The sequence below is a fragment of the Mya arenaria genome, chromosome 11 (genome assembly GCF_026914265.1).
Source record: "Mya arenaria isolate MELC-2E11 chromosome 11, ASM2691426v1".
NCBI classification, from domain to species: domain Eukaryota; kingdom Metazoa; phylum Mollusca; class Bivalvia; order Myida; family Myidae; genus Mya; species Mya arenaria.
The window spans coordinates 45,410,353-45,425,632 of record NC_069132.1 but is presented as its reverse complement, the minus strand read 5'-3'; the positions used below and the strand labels follow the sequence as shown (position 1 = coordinate 45,425,632).

The 15,280-nt window shown below is 33.2% G+C and overlaps 1 protein-coding gene across 1 annotated transcript in view; it reads left to right on the top strand.

The window, feature by feature from the left end:
* Window positions 1-14,747, top strand: part of LOC128209145 (thyrotropin receptor-like) — a 77,343-nt gene extending 62,596 nt beyond the window's left edge. The window contains exons 2-9 of the mRNA XM_052913041.1: window positions 6,387-6,458; window positions 6,805-6,891; window positions 9,228-9,302; window positions 9,790-9,879; window positions 10,305-10,373; window positions 10,582-10,650; window positions 10,918-10,992; window positions 11,323-14,747. Of these exons, the coding sequence (XP_052769001.1) occupies window positions 6,387-6,458; window positions 6,805-6,891; window positions 9,228-9,302; window positions 9,790-9,879; window positions 10,305-10,373; window positions 10,582-10,650; window positions 10,918-10,992; window positions 11,323-13,792 (3,007 nt within the window). The 3' untranslated portion in view covers window positions 13,793-14,747. The remainder of the gene's footprint in view (window positions 1-6,386; window positions 6,459-6,804; window positions 6,892-9,227; window positions 9,303-9,789; window positions 9,880-10,304; window positions 10,374-10,581; window positions 10,651-10,917; window positions 10,993-11,322) is intronic.
* The last annotated feature ends 533 nt before the right edge of the window (window positions 14,748-15,280 follow it).

Here is a 15,280-nt window from a genome sequence, read left to right as displayed (position 1 = left end):
TAACTAGTGGCGCATGAACGGTCGATCTTCATGAATATTACGTATATCTTTCCCTGTATGATACATTATGCAATTATGCCAATCATTGCCTTAATATTGCTCAAAAGCACGGAAGTGTTATGTGAAGATATTATTCATTTTGTAATATAATTTGTCAAATGTTATATTTGATATTGCAGTTTTTGCACAAAATGCATAAGGGAACGTTTTATATTTATAATTTGTACGCAAAGTGTGTAGTTACACATATGTTTAACGTATTAAGCTGCAGATGTATCGGACACAAAGAATAAGATATATTCCTTGTACGTGTTTCTAGTGTAGTCATTATCGTTTTAAGTATCACCTCCTTTTTAAAGAGAAAACCCCACTTTATTGTTGGTGTGATTGTTTCAAATTACATTTGCTTTAAGTTTTTGAAACTGCTCTATTTTAGATGTTTTACTACTTGGTTAGATGTTTATTTTCCTTAAATGTCTTTCGGTCAAATATTCGCCATCACTTCTGAATGATATTGGTGAACCCTGCCATATAGATGTAAATGAATAATAGGAAAGAAATGGCATGATATATTGCTGTTTTTCCTTATTCATAAGAAATGTCTACAAGGATATTGCTGAGTTCGTCTTGCGTAATGCATGTTATGTACAATTTGCATGTTTTCGATGTTTGCATGTTTTTCATTAAATTTGTTGTACAGTTCTCAAATATTAAAATCAATACACACAATCAGCCTTTAAGACATGTGTTTCAGTGTTTCACTGTTCTCTTACTTTTTTTAGGTAGTTGTTGCTTTGTCATTTCATTATGTAAATAATGCAATGGGATACTAAATTGCTTTTTCTGAACACCGTAGGAATTCGATAATAATATTTTACAGTTCAGCCAATAACGGAAAGCAAAAAATATATACTGATATTTAATTAAAAGGCAACGATGATTAAGGTCCCCGTCAGGGAAAGGATGTGGGGAAATAGAAAAGATATAATACAAAACACCAACTGTTTTTTGTTTTGTTTTTTTAAACTAGTGAATAACTTAATAAACGTTTACCTAAATGTAGGGAAAATGACAGACGAGTAATTACATTAATGATTATACATTTATAAAGAAGCCTAGGAAATATGTTTCAGACCTGGCATCAAAGCCGCTTCGGAGTCCGCTTATCATTTCCTTTTTTACTTACTTGTCAGAACTCATTTACTTATGTTTAAAAAAAGGCATTTTGGTGGTCTTATTCGTACAAATGGCGGGAAAACTGTGCGTAAGGTGAGACTATAAGTGTACAATTCTGAACGTTCAAGTATCGGTTGTCTGTCACATATTGCTTATTCCCAGGGCCAAAAACCACTTTCAATTTGTATTGTCAGATAATAATAATTGGAATTCGCAGAGCGAACAACCAATTTCAATTTGCTTGGTCCATTCAAAAACTTTTTTCTGCTGCCAGATGAACTTACTAAATAATTCTGATATCCTCATTTTGATGAAGATGGACCTGCAGTTGATACAATGCAAATTCCCTTTATATAAAGTATAGTTTTTATTGTTGCTGTCCATCCTGTAAATTCCCAGAAGAAACGCCCCCGTCTCGAAAATATATTCGTCAAACTTCGAGACACATAACTTATGGGAAAATGTAATGTTTGAGAGAGTAGTACACTGGGTACCGTTATATTGTACTCTAAACAATGCCAATATTAGCAAATATTTATCATTCAATCTTGACAAAGGATTAATCTAAACAATTACTCCAATCTGACCAATCATTCTTGACAGAGTTATTAAAACACCGAATTGTATAACATTTTATTATGCCTATTCACGATTTAAATCGACAAACATTCAGTAATCATGATAAAATGTACGTGTAAATTAATATTCCTTATAAATTAATTTTTTTTAAAAAAACCTCGAACCAATTAGATTTGTTTTTGTTATTAAGGAAATCGATTAAGATTGCAGTTTGTTTAAATCCATGGAATTATTAGAACTCATGCCATTTAAAGTTTGCCAAAACAACTAAGCTACTAACTGAAATTATCTTTTTAAGGCTTCTTGTAAATGTAAGCCAATTATCAGTTTTAATGTATGCTATTAATACGTAAATAAAACATCCATTAATTAACAACCGTTCGAAATTGTTCAAGTACAACGATCGCTTGGTTTGTAAATTGAAAAAGTTGTACAACCATTTCTTTGTCATGCTGCCAAAAGGAAGATTGTGGTTGTTTAAGGACAAATTTTATTTCAAACAAAATGTCCCAAAAGGAATTCTTAATCTTTATTACAATTGATTTTCTTAAAGGTTCTCTGATAAACGCATTAATCACATTTCTCGTGTGATCATACATTTCATTCTAAACACGTTTGGTGTTTAAAGACCTCCGTGACCAAACGAAAGTAGTTCACGCGTTCCCGCGTACAAATACCATTAAATATTATCACGATTATAACTCTTTAGTAATCGTATATCCTACTTCATCTGCCTTTGACTTTCTTTCGTCTGGCTACAACTCCTATTCATAGTATGTTTAGAAGGAGAAAATACTGTATTTCAAAGACTGAAAGGAAAAAATATGAAATAGATAAGAGAAGTGTAGTATTTGTCTTTACGAATGGTAACCAATTAAATTGGTAGAATGGGGACTAATGTGTGGATATGTACATTGACACTGACCTTTGATGTAATATGTGTAATCTCCAGGGTTGACCTAGTAAGTTTAAGGGAGGATATTAACAACATATATGCACACACATTGATAAGTTTTGAAATTTGTATAACGTATTTACCATTATTTATGGATAGTAGAATGATTACATGTTACTAAAACGAATGCATTGTTAAGAAGCAATTAGAAGGCCTGTTATGTGTATGGCCAAGACAGTTAATAGAAGCTTGGTATGATTTAAATATTAAAAGTAAAGATTGAGCGATCATCCCATTTCGATGAAATTAACACAAAGTTATCGAGCAGAATACTGTACTTATAAACTCAAATAACAGAGGGTCTATTTGGCATGATTAACAAGTTATGCTTATTTAACTGTTTCTTTGGCATACTATGAACCTTTTTCAGATAATAAAATTAATTCCCTGCCAATGAAATCGCCAACTAAACTTCAAAACTACCAAACTTCGTCGTTGGAAATGGAGCTTTGCAACTTATCAAAAATAATGTCATTATTTGGTTCCCAGTCTGCTAAAAAGAGGTGATAGTCTAAGATAGAACATAATATGTGAAACAGTAGTTACATTTGAAATTGCCGCAGTCTATAAACACAATTAACTGAAAATTAATGAAAAGTCAACATTGTAGTTTACAGCATAAAAATAGCAGCTAAAACAAGGATAGGTAATACTCAGTTTTTTATATTTTGTTCAAACAAGCTGAATATTGTACTGAATATTGTATACGAATAAATGAATAACATTATAGAATGTAGACAGTAAATACTGTAACATATCCGATAAAATAATTACATTTTTGTAAAGAAATCTGCAAAAAGTTCCTGATAATGCCACGACATCAATGCAGGGTTAATAAGTCCACCCCCTTGGGAACTCGCTTGTCATTTCCTCGTTTAGTTACTTGACAGAACTAATTTACTTATTTGTAATAGAGGGCATTTTGGTCTCACTTGTCATTGTAACTGTATATCACATCCCTAGAAATCCCCATGTGATCAAAGTGGTGTAACAGACAATTCCGATTTGTACGGTCAAATTTAAGCCCTGTCTGTGACTCGTTTTGAAATAGTTCTTTTTCATTGCCGAATCAACTACTTCGTGCCCAATCAAAAAGCTTTTATGCTGGCACACATATTGTATAGAGCTTTTCATCTTGTAATGTTTCAGTGTCAAAGGCAGTAAAGCAAAAACACATTTACATGTACCTAACTGTTAAAAATATGTTGATTAGTTCAAATGGAAAAAAATTACATTCTTGACCATAGTTTGTTTCTAATTGACTGCAGTTTTTTTTTCTTTTGTCACCTTTAGTTAGATTAACTTGTCACAGTTATCCAAAACTCAGAATGCGTTTCGTGGTTGCCCGTTAATTTTTTCTAATTTGGTATAAGAGTTGTATGTGCTAAATACGAATATTAAAAACTATAACTAAAATCATACAACTAACTTGTAGATTGCAAAATATGTCAGCTGACGTCCGATTTCAGTGGAAATATAGACTACATATACAAACTAGTATAACTTATTTGTGCGTCGGATCGTTAATAACAAGGAACGTATTTGACTGCGTTACTGATGAACGTTTTTAGTTGCCTTTACATTTTTTATCTGGACTGTTGCTACACAAAAATGCATTAAACTGTTTCAAATAAGTATAAGACAGTTGTTAATTGAATATGTTTTCGAAAAGAGTTTAAAAAACTTACATTTGCTCCAGGATAAGGCTTATCTTTTAAGTAATAATTCACGATACTAGATGAGTCTCGCTATTTTGGTCGTTAACAGACTTCTATCAGGATATGTCTGCTTTTCCGACAGTATTTACTGACATTCTCAAAATAGCTTAAAAGTCTGAAAGCCAATGGCTGACAAGATTGCCGTGAAGTTTCATGGAGTGTTCTAATAGATGGCCACACGCATACTTATCGTATGTCTTAAAAAAAGTATAAACACAGTTAATGTCCATTTGAAGTCGTAATCGCCGCGTCGTGAAGAATAAAAAATACGAACGAGACGTTTAAAAGGGTCCTGTAAAAATGCACTTATCTTACGATTTAATTTGAGTTGTATGCTGGTGCAGAAATGTGGCTTTGCACGCAATTACTCTCGCCAAACTGTTAAATCCCACTATTCAAAGTGAATGTTTCATTCAAATATCGATAAAGGTTGGAAATGTACACTTGAATGAAGTAAACAACTTTTTAAAACTTCGAACGTTTTTATCAATATACCGTTACAGTCATTGATGTGAAAGAATAAGATAGATTAAAAAGAAAACAATATTTTTTAAGCTGCATACACAATAACACCTTCTTCCCTTTATTTAACAATCGATGAGTCTTTTCACAATGCAGATTAAAAAAATGCTACTGTTGGTACATAGAACATTGATTAACAGTTGTCCCTACCATTCAATCAAGAAATAAGTAACATTCAAAATAAAATGATGATTATACAACTTACTTGCTTCACACTGATCATTGAAAAAATCACTAAGAAGTATTCAGTTTTCATCTAATTAGAACCAAACCTGCTATTGATCACTTTCCATGACTTTGGATTGAAAACGTTTACGTGTAAAAGAAATTACGGAATGCTACTGAAAACTAATCCGAAATCTTTGACGGAAAACAATAGTTTGTCAAAAATATAAGTGTCATGAAAGTTGCCATCAAACATGATATAGATATAAAGATGCGTTATTTCGTATACGACGAGTTTTATTACTTTTGCATAAGAAATAGTCATGTTTAGAGCATTGATGTGTGATACATTCTTGCGAAATTGCTTTAATTCTTTAACACAATTCTATAAAAAAAAAGGACGACTGGATCTTGGATCAGTATTGCAAGATTATCCTTTCAACATACTTCGACGACTTTTTAAACCCAAACCGTTTCGTGCTTAACGTTTTACACAAAGCAACGATTAAAATAAAACCCACTCAGGACAAAAGAGAAATACTAGTTTGGGCTAACAAAACAAACAAAACAGACAGCCAGAAACATTCTTGTAGATTAATTCGATTAATTTGTTTTCTTGATTCATAAAAAAAGTTTCTCTTTAAATGATTATGTTAATTGACTGTAATAAAAGTGTACAATTTAAATTACAGGGATATTCCCAGCAATCTAAAAATGTGTCATGGTCTATTTGACCATTCACTATTTATTTTCAACCTTTCTGTAAGTTATGTTGTTGTTGTTTTCAATAGAAATAGTTTTGGAAAAAAAGCACCTATGCTTGAGAATAAACAAGAATAAATGCATTTTACACTCTCATGGATTCAAGCATGTTTTGCCCTAAATGCGATTCTCCCATACTTCATTGTTGTTTATAGAATCAAATTGTTCGCATTGCTTATTATTTTTAATTGACTTTTTGTGCTTGCTGTTCTTTATTCTCCTGTTTCCACTAAAATATAGGTGAGCGTTGGTGTCGCTATGTTGCGCTCTTCTTTTACTTATAATAATTATGTTATCACTTTTTTGTGTTTTTTTCTTGTGTCTTGTGAAGAAGCACAATAATCCTTATCATGTTAGTTGCACACTTTTTCAAGTTGACATATTACTTTTTGACGAATGTTGCTTTTTCCAGATATCTTCCCTATAATATTTTACTATTGCCTCAAGAACCTCTGACTAATCAGCAGTCCGTTATAATATTTTGTATTCGCATTTTTGTCCGCTTTCAGGTATCTGAGCGGAACGAGCATTCGTGTGGTTAGTGCAGGTACATTTGACCTCTATCCGTTCTTAACCGAATTGTAAGTACATAATTTATATATTTAAAACTCTTTGAAACAAGTTATTAATGTTTATAATGTGTATAAGTAATATAATAATGGACAATTCAGGAACTAGCTAAGCAGGAAAAGCTTCAGCTTGTTCTAGTTAAATAAATGCCAAGTTTTTAGGCAAACATTCACTCAATAAGGAACACACAACTTCACCACCCTCAAGAAAGTAGTGGAAAAATGAAGGATAAATTCAGATATAAAAGTATTGTACATTGTATTTTTTTTTCTGTTTATATAGTTCTATATTTTTCTCTCAAAAGTATGGCACATTTAAATGCAATATTAACAAAAAGTTGCTTGTTCATGTTGTCAGGTTTTTCCGTGACACATCCACGGATCCCTGCCAGCTCGAATATCTCGAACCAGGCGTCTTCGACAACATGGAAAAACTCGAAGCTTTGTAAGTTAACTCACTTTTATATTTTTCTGAACGACTGTGTTTTGCTCTTTAAAAGCTCTTAAACTAGTTTGTTTGCTGTTATTTAAAGGTAATGTTTTAATTTTCTTTATGAGATTTGCGACAACTCACGGTAGATCTTTCAAAATCTTTGTAGATCGTATCTTATTTGTTAATTGAAAGAAACTCCTTGATTCTACTCATTTCAACTGTTAAAAAGAGTAATGCTTTCACTTCAACAGTAATAAGACATAGGTTTTTAATTAAATGACTTTTAAAGGAAATATGATTTTTTGCGAAGTCACCAGTTTTTGTTTATTTCAAAATGTTATTTTTTTACGAAGGACAAATTTGTTAAAGTAAGAAATTCAACCTTTACATATTGAATGATTAGCTTGATTTAACATTTATCCCCGACGGACCTCTCTAGCTGTCTAACATCATTACGCATAATCTTGAAATTAAAAATCCAATGCTTAACAGAGGTTGTCTGCAAAATATGTCTACTTGTTTGTTATTGTTCCACCAAATGGTAAGATCTAGGGAGAATATACGGTAAAATAATATAACAAGACCTATGTTTAATGGTCATCAACAATGTAACGTTCACAGCTTAACAGAAGAGGTCTTTAACATAATGAATATTTTTTGTGAAAATATTCCAGACTATCCGATAAAAAATGACATGTATTGATCATATATTTTTAAATAAGAAAAATATTTAATAAACTTTTGAAAAATGGGACCTCATATCCAGACTTCAAAATTGCAGAATAGAAGAATTTAGAATAAAAACAATCCACACAGTGACACTAAACATATTTACTTTGCTTGCCTTAAAGTATATATATAAAAAATGATCTTTTTGAAAATCTGTGTGGTGGTCCTTTAAACCATGAACTTCCTTAAGAAACAAATTCAATTTGTCTAAAATGAAATGCTAAAACAAACAAACATAAGGAACAGTAAAGAAAGTGGACACATCAATTGTACAATGAAAACAATAGAGACAAGCCCAGTAGTTGAAAATTCAAATATTAACACTATTTAAGGGCACAAGGAAAGAGCCCAAACGACAATGAACTAGAGACACAAACAATATAACACCACATACACAAGCCACAAACAGACCACACACTCATCAAAATTGCATTGTCAATGAATAATTGAAATACCGCCTTCAAGCGGTCAGTGAAACAAGAATTTACTAGAATCCGAGTCTTCTGGTGCTTTAACTAGTAAGCATGGCTATAACCTTACACTTGACCCAACATTTATCATAGTTATACATAAAATATATAAACCTCGTCAGAGCACGGATCAGCTTTAAACAATGAGGATTAAAGTTAAAATAACATACAAACTGATATATCATTTTCAAATACTCAACGACCTGACATCAACATCACCTATCAAGCCGGAGCAACATCGCTTTCTCTTTAAGAGGCACGACAAAGTCTCTCAAAGGCACAGACATAAATGAACAAGGCTTAAAATTATGAATTCATTTAGTCTTATAATGAAAGTATCATATATACAAACTAGAAGGAATTTATATTAACCCCTCCCCCCCCCCCCCTCTCTCTCTCTCTCTCTCTCTCTCTCTCTCTCTCTCTCTCTCTCTCTCTCTCTCTCTTGGTGAGTTATTGTCTTAAAACAAGGCTATTATTACTGTAATTGTCGTAAGTTACCTCACTAACATCCTAAAAATTATTGTAACCTGCAGTATTTTACTTATCAGAGAAATTTTGAATTGGTTGATTAAACACTCTTCCTTTCGGAAACAACCCTGTTGTTTTCCCGAACCATTTCTTGGAGTAAAACCAGCTTTTACAATTCATATTAACTTTACATAAAGAGATTTGCCACAGCTCTGAATAAAATCTTGTGTTCACGAAATGTTTTGTATTGTACTTAGACTATTCTCACAGTAGGATGCTTTATAGTAAAATGGAAGAGGTCAGGAAAAGTTCGTTCTTGAAAGTTCTTAATTTACAAGCTGTCAGGAACATTGACAAGCATTGTCTGAATGGTAATTATAAAAAGACAAGTTGTTCTTAATAGAAGAGAAGAAACATGTCTTTAAATTGATAGTATAGTAAATGTAGATGTTAATACATTTATTAAAATGAAACCGGCATTTACTTAATAATATTTCTAGAAAGACGTAAAATGTATTGTGTAAGTTGTGTTAACAATTGCATTCAGGAGTTGACACGATTGGCAATTTTATTTTCATTTGTAGCTTAATGCAGCAATAGCTATTATAAACCCATCATTTGGACAAACTTAAATTTCGTTGCTATATTTGTACCAAAACCGTCTCCAAATATTTACAGAGGGATGATTGGCTGTGGAAAACTGACATCCCTGAATGCTGGTGTCCTTGGAAGCTTCAAGAATTTAGAGACACTGTAAGTTTACTATCAAAACACATTTATATCATTCATTGTTTGGAAATGTTAATCAGAAATGTCCATGAATATTTTGATTTTGTATTGTATCATAAATTTATCTGCTACAAACTCCAGAACTTCAAAGATTTTCATTATATGTAATGGTTTCAATGTTTGAATAGCAAGTGATATATACGACATATAACATAATGCAGTCATCTAGGCAGTCCATCTCCTCATCGCTGTGATGCATATATAAAGGGAGGCGAATTCAGAAGCTATTTATTTAGACAATCATATTAAATACGTAAAAAATTATTATGTATCTGCAGAAAGTAAGTAACTTGAATGCATTTATCTCTGGGTCAATACATTGTCATATCTGAATCTGGACTATTCTAACTATTATTTTAGTAAATGAAGAAAATCTCAGGCATGAGATTGTTCGTACAAATGAGCCTTGTCTCTTATATTTCTTCACATCTTTATTATCATCTTTTTACAGGCAGATGTATCGTAATGGACTGACGAGTGTACCAAACCTATCATTTTTCAAGACTGCAAACCAAGATATGGAAGGACTCATGAAAGAAATGTACGAACACAGTAACTTCGTATACAAATTTAAAGTAATTGATACATCTAGGAACAACCGATTTTGAAATAAACGCCTTTAATTGTTCAATATGACAGATCTGCGATCAAGATTTCTTTTTTTTTCATTTTAAATTCGTTTTATGAATTTCTCTTTTACTCTTAAACAAGCTTTTTTATGTTCACTAATCCGTTTACTGGTGCAGTAATTCCCAGAGTGTTCAATAGAACCTTTTGAATTCTAGCTACATCGCCATTTGAACGTCATGGGCAAAGGTCATAAACAATAAAGAATACTTTTATATCCTCCCTTCGCATAATAAGTAACATGTTAACAATATGTGTACAAACATAGGTTTTAACTAGACAACTTCTTCTTTGCAATTCCCATCAAGAGTTAGAGTGTTTTATTTTTTCTAATTCCAGGGATTTTCATGGCAACAAAATCACAAAGATAAAGGCGTACGATTTTTACGGCATTCAAACCGATATGTTGTAAGTATGGAACACATATCGTTTTAAAACCTTAACAAACCAAACTAATTTTCTACGCATTACCATTCAAAAATATAAACCATAAGGTCTAGTGTTTATTTGGCTGTAATAATTGTTTACAACAAACATGGAACAGAAAAGTTAGTAGTCAAGTACCTATTGTTTTAGATATTTCGAAGAAATGAATTTATACGTTTTTATTTTTCAGGAAATTGGATGAAAACGATATTACAAGTATCGAAGGTTATTCTTTTGAAAATGCAACTGTCGTTCATCTGTAAGTTGTTTAATAGCTTCTTCATTATTACATATTGAACAATGGTTTCAATACGTTCAATCCAATTTTTGCATTGTAAAACTATGTATATTAAGTAAAAAATAAATTTACAAAAACTGATATTGTAGTAAAATCAATTGACAAAGTGAGAAGGTTTCCACTTTTATTTTTGGATACTCTTATGATATAGTTCACTGTCTTTTCAAAAATGTTGTTCAAAATGTCATCTTATTTTCATTTAAATGTCAGTAAAATTATTTGTTTTAGATTCCTCAATAAAAACAAAAATCTCCAGAACCTACATGAGAACGCCTTTGCCAAAAATAAACTTATACTAAATCTGTAAGTATAATTATGAGAATTGGTGTCTTTTCTACAAGCAAATTTGTTCCTAAAAGATGTTTGTAGTTCATGTGCATCTTCAATTTGGGAAAATGTACATTAAATATATAACAAAGTAATTGTTCAAGTCAATGAAGGTGTTATTTAAAATGGCATTATTACCTGTGAAGCTTACATTTTTATGGCGTAAAAATATCTTAAAGTCATAACTTAACTTTGTTCAATTGACAACCTAAAAAAGGAATACACAATGTGTTGCAATTTGACCACAATGTCAATATTCGAGTTATCATTTTCAAAATATAAGTTGTTTCTCTCTATATTACGCAGAGACTTGTCAGAGACGAAAATCGAGACGCTGCCAACTGCGGGTCTAAAAAACATAAGGAAGTTGATAATAAAAGACACTCCCTCATTGAAACACTTTCCGACAGTATTGGAGTTCAGCAAAATCGAAGTAACTGAACTAACGTATCCCCATCATTGTTGTGCATTTAAAAACCCGGAGATTCAAAACCCGGCCGTATGGCGCGCAAAAGCTCGACAGGCGCAGGAATCGATTAACCGCGAGTGTGCATTGTCAACTAGTACTTCGACACCGGCTTCCGCACTCACCCCTCGTACAATGGGCTTTGGGAAAATTGTAATACCAGGAAACGAAACCAGAGTGAAACGAAACACGATTCAGTATATAAATGGAATAAAGTTTGTTCGTCATAAAAGAAACTTTGGTGACTTTGCAGATGAAACTTTTGGCAAAACTATCGACGACAATGAAACCAATTTCGGATTTGGACCAATAAAACCACTGGATAATAATTTCGGCAGTTTTGGTGAAAATGACAAGAATTCCAAAAAGACAGAATCAGTAATGGTCTTCCATACAACATATGTTGACGATAATATAACACAGCAAGCATTTTGTGGGGAGATCTACATATATAACAGAAACGTAACATGTACACCAGAACCCGACGCGTTTAATCCGTGCGAAGACGTCATGGGATACATTTGGCTACGTGTTATAGTTTGGTTTGTGCTTCTGGCAGCTCTACTTGGAAACAGTGTTGTCTTGATTGTCATTATGACGAGTCGAGGAAAGTTGTCCGTTCCAAAGTTCCTAATGTGCAATTTAGCGTTTGCGGATTTCATCATGGGAGTGTATTTATTACTCTTAGCATCTATTGACGTTCATACGTTGGGTGAATATTTTAACTACGCGATACGTTGGCAAAACGAAGGAGGATGCCAAGCAGCTGGTTTTTTATCCGTATTTTCAAGCGAATTGTCTGTTTTTACACTGACAATATTGACACTAGAACGATGGTACGCTATTAGTCACGCGATCCATCTAAATAAACGTCTAAAGCTACGCCAGTCAGTAGCGTTGATGGCGTTGGGCTACACGTTTGCATCAGTGCTTGCTACGTTGCCGCTTGTTGGTATTAGCGGATATGGTAACGTCAGTATCTGTCTACCCATGAAGGCCGTTAAAAGCGTCGATATCGGCTACGTGGTATCGTTGTTGATCATGAATGGTGTCATGTTTCTCTCCATCTGTTTTTGCTATGTAAGTATGTACTGGCAAGTAAAAGGCAGTGCAACAACAGCTAGGAGTAACGATGCCACGATTGCTAAACGAATGGCTCTCCTTGTATTCACCAACTTTGCCTGTTGGGCACCGATCGCATTCTTTGGTCTCACAGCGTCCGCTGGAGTACCATTAATTGACATAACAAACTCAAAAATTCTTTTGGTATTCTTTTACCCTCTTAATTCATGCGCGAATCCGTTCTTGTACGCTATTCTTACCAAACAGTTTCGAAAGGATGTATTTATCTTATTGGGAAAATATGGTATTTGTGTTGAAAAGGCGAATATGTATCGTGGTACTATGACGTCGCGTTCTATGTCTCAGTCGCGAAATCATCATAAGGACGTTTCCATGAGGTGCAATATGAGGTATCGGGAGCCGGCATTTTCACATTTTCATGATTCTGCACATGGGACCAGAGGTACCGTTACTGCGCCCAAAATCTACCCATTTCATCGCGATCATACAGAGACACAGCCGTTTCTTCGGAAAAGCCATACAGATCGGGCAGCTGAATTTGCAAATAAGGAACCTGTTTTAAGCGACGAAAATGACAGCGTCGTTGACCTTTGGGATGCGAGCCATTCCAAATCAAAGGACCAAGTGAAACAAAGGAACCACCCTCCTTACATTCGAAGCGTTAGTGATTACGCGAAGTTTTGTGGCGTGCGAAAGTTGCAGAAGTTAACAAAAACACGCCAGAGTGTCGATACTTTTATGAGTAACAGCACAGATACGACATACGTTAGCGATGTTTCTAATACAACGCAAGATGATGTATGGCAATTGCGAGACAATGAAGACAATAATACTGAACAAAAAGGTGAGGGTGCTATTGAGAGCGTTGTTTACAATGCCAATGCCAATGATTCCCATGCGATAGCAGAGCCATCTTGCTATATAGTTTCTAATGATTGTTGCAGTGAATCGACTGAACAGTCGCCAAATATATGTTTTGATAAATTGATTAACCAGAACCAAAAACAAGGGAGAAAAAATAACGGATCCGGGGATTTAAAACACCGTCTCTCGACAAAGATTCCATTATTGAGCAGACTTGACGAAACAACTGAAATCAGATGCGATCAGTTAAACTGTGCTGAAGACATTGTAGTTCTACAACCCAACGATATTGAAACCTTAGATAAAAGTAAGGAGAGCGGTTTCCATTCGAGTGGTTCGATAGAACTTGATACAGGAGTATAAAACGTGTTCACGTTGATTTCATGCGTATGATTAAATTGTTACCAACCTCGTGTAAATCATGTTCATTCCATTCCATTCCGGTGCTTGTGAAGAACCCGCTACAGAAGTATTATATGGTGTTCCCCTTGTATTCATTCGGATGGTTTCATTGTTACCGCCTGCTGTTAAAGCTGGTGTATTACACTTCCATTCGTATTACGTTTTTAATCGGATGGTTATATGTGTTTTAACAGGAGAATAAAGCATGTTATTTCTTTTCCATTTGAATGGTTGTATAGAACTTAATACAAAGGTATAAACATCTTCACAATGTATCTAGTCGGTTGGTTCTATATAATTTATTACACGAGTTTTAAACATGTTCATTATGTTTTCATTTTGTGAGTTCTGACACATATGTATAAAGCATGTTGACCTGGTTTCGATTCGTTAAAACTTGATACAGGGGTATCACTGATTTGCTAAACAATTAATATAAAGTGCATTTAAATAGTCGAACTATTTTACTTTGTATCAATTGGACTTAAGGAAGTGTTGTTGTTTTGGTTTTTTATTCCTTATTGAATGTATTATGTATATTTATATGTTTGGATAAATTAAGCAAACCTATTATGTCAGATTAATTTTAGAAAAGAATAGCATTTGTTTATCCATGTCTACGTATGCTATTGACACCCGTTTGCTCATTGTACAGTTTATTTCAATATTGTTAATTTCGAAATGCGTTGTGAAATTGGCTTTATAAAGTGTTTTTTTTTCTTTGTGATTCAACTGTGCTTTCGGTCTACATGTATTTTACAAAAAAAACATCACTGTGTGATAAAATGATATACATGAGCTCGTGGTGTTATTTATAATTTGTTCAATATGACTTCATTACTCACATTCACATGATGATTATACAAAGGAAGGCGTAAGCGTTTACCAGTTATGATTAATTTTTAAAAAATAATAAGGAAACAACAAAGTTAGAGGGTGTTTATTTATAATTCAAATCTTTAACATAAATAAACTATTGTGTTTTTAAAATACAAAACAATATTATTTTTCCGTTCTACAAAGTCATATAAAATGCATTAGAAAATGCAGTCATAGGTCAAGTAGTCAATGCTTATAAGTGATCTTCTTTGATGGCTCAACGGTCAAAGGCCAGATACAATGGAACACTCGAAACAAGAGATTATTAAATAACATTTAAAGATGGTGCTACTGCTTTTGTGCGATAAGCAAGGTTTTGATATATATGCAATGTTGTTTTATATCGTTTCTTTATCGAAAAAATGCAGCGCCGTCCTTGAAGTCGTGAAAATGGAATGTAGTATACGTTTTGCAAGAGACAAAGCGCATATTTGTAACAATAACTCTTACATTAATAACAGCTAAATTATGACTCTCCTCGGTTTCAAAAAACAACAACAACAGACGAGCCTTGGCGTTCGCTCCGTGGCGCTTTTGTTTAAACGTGAAAACATGATTCTTATTTCGTTG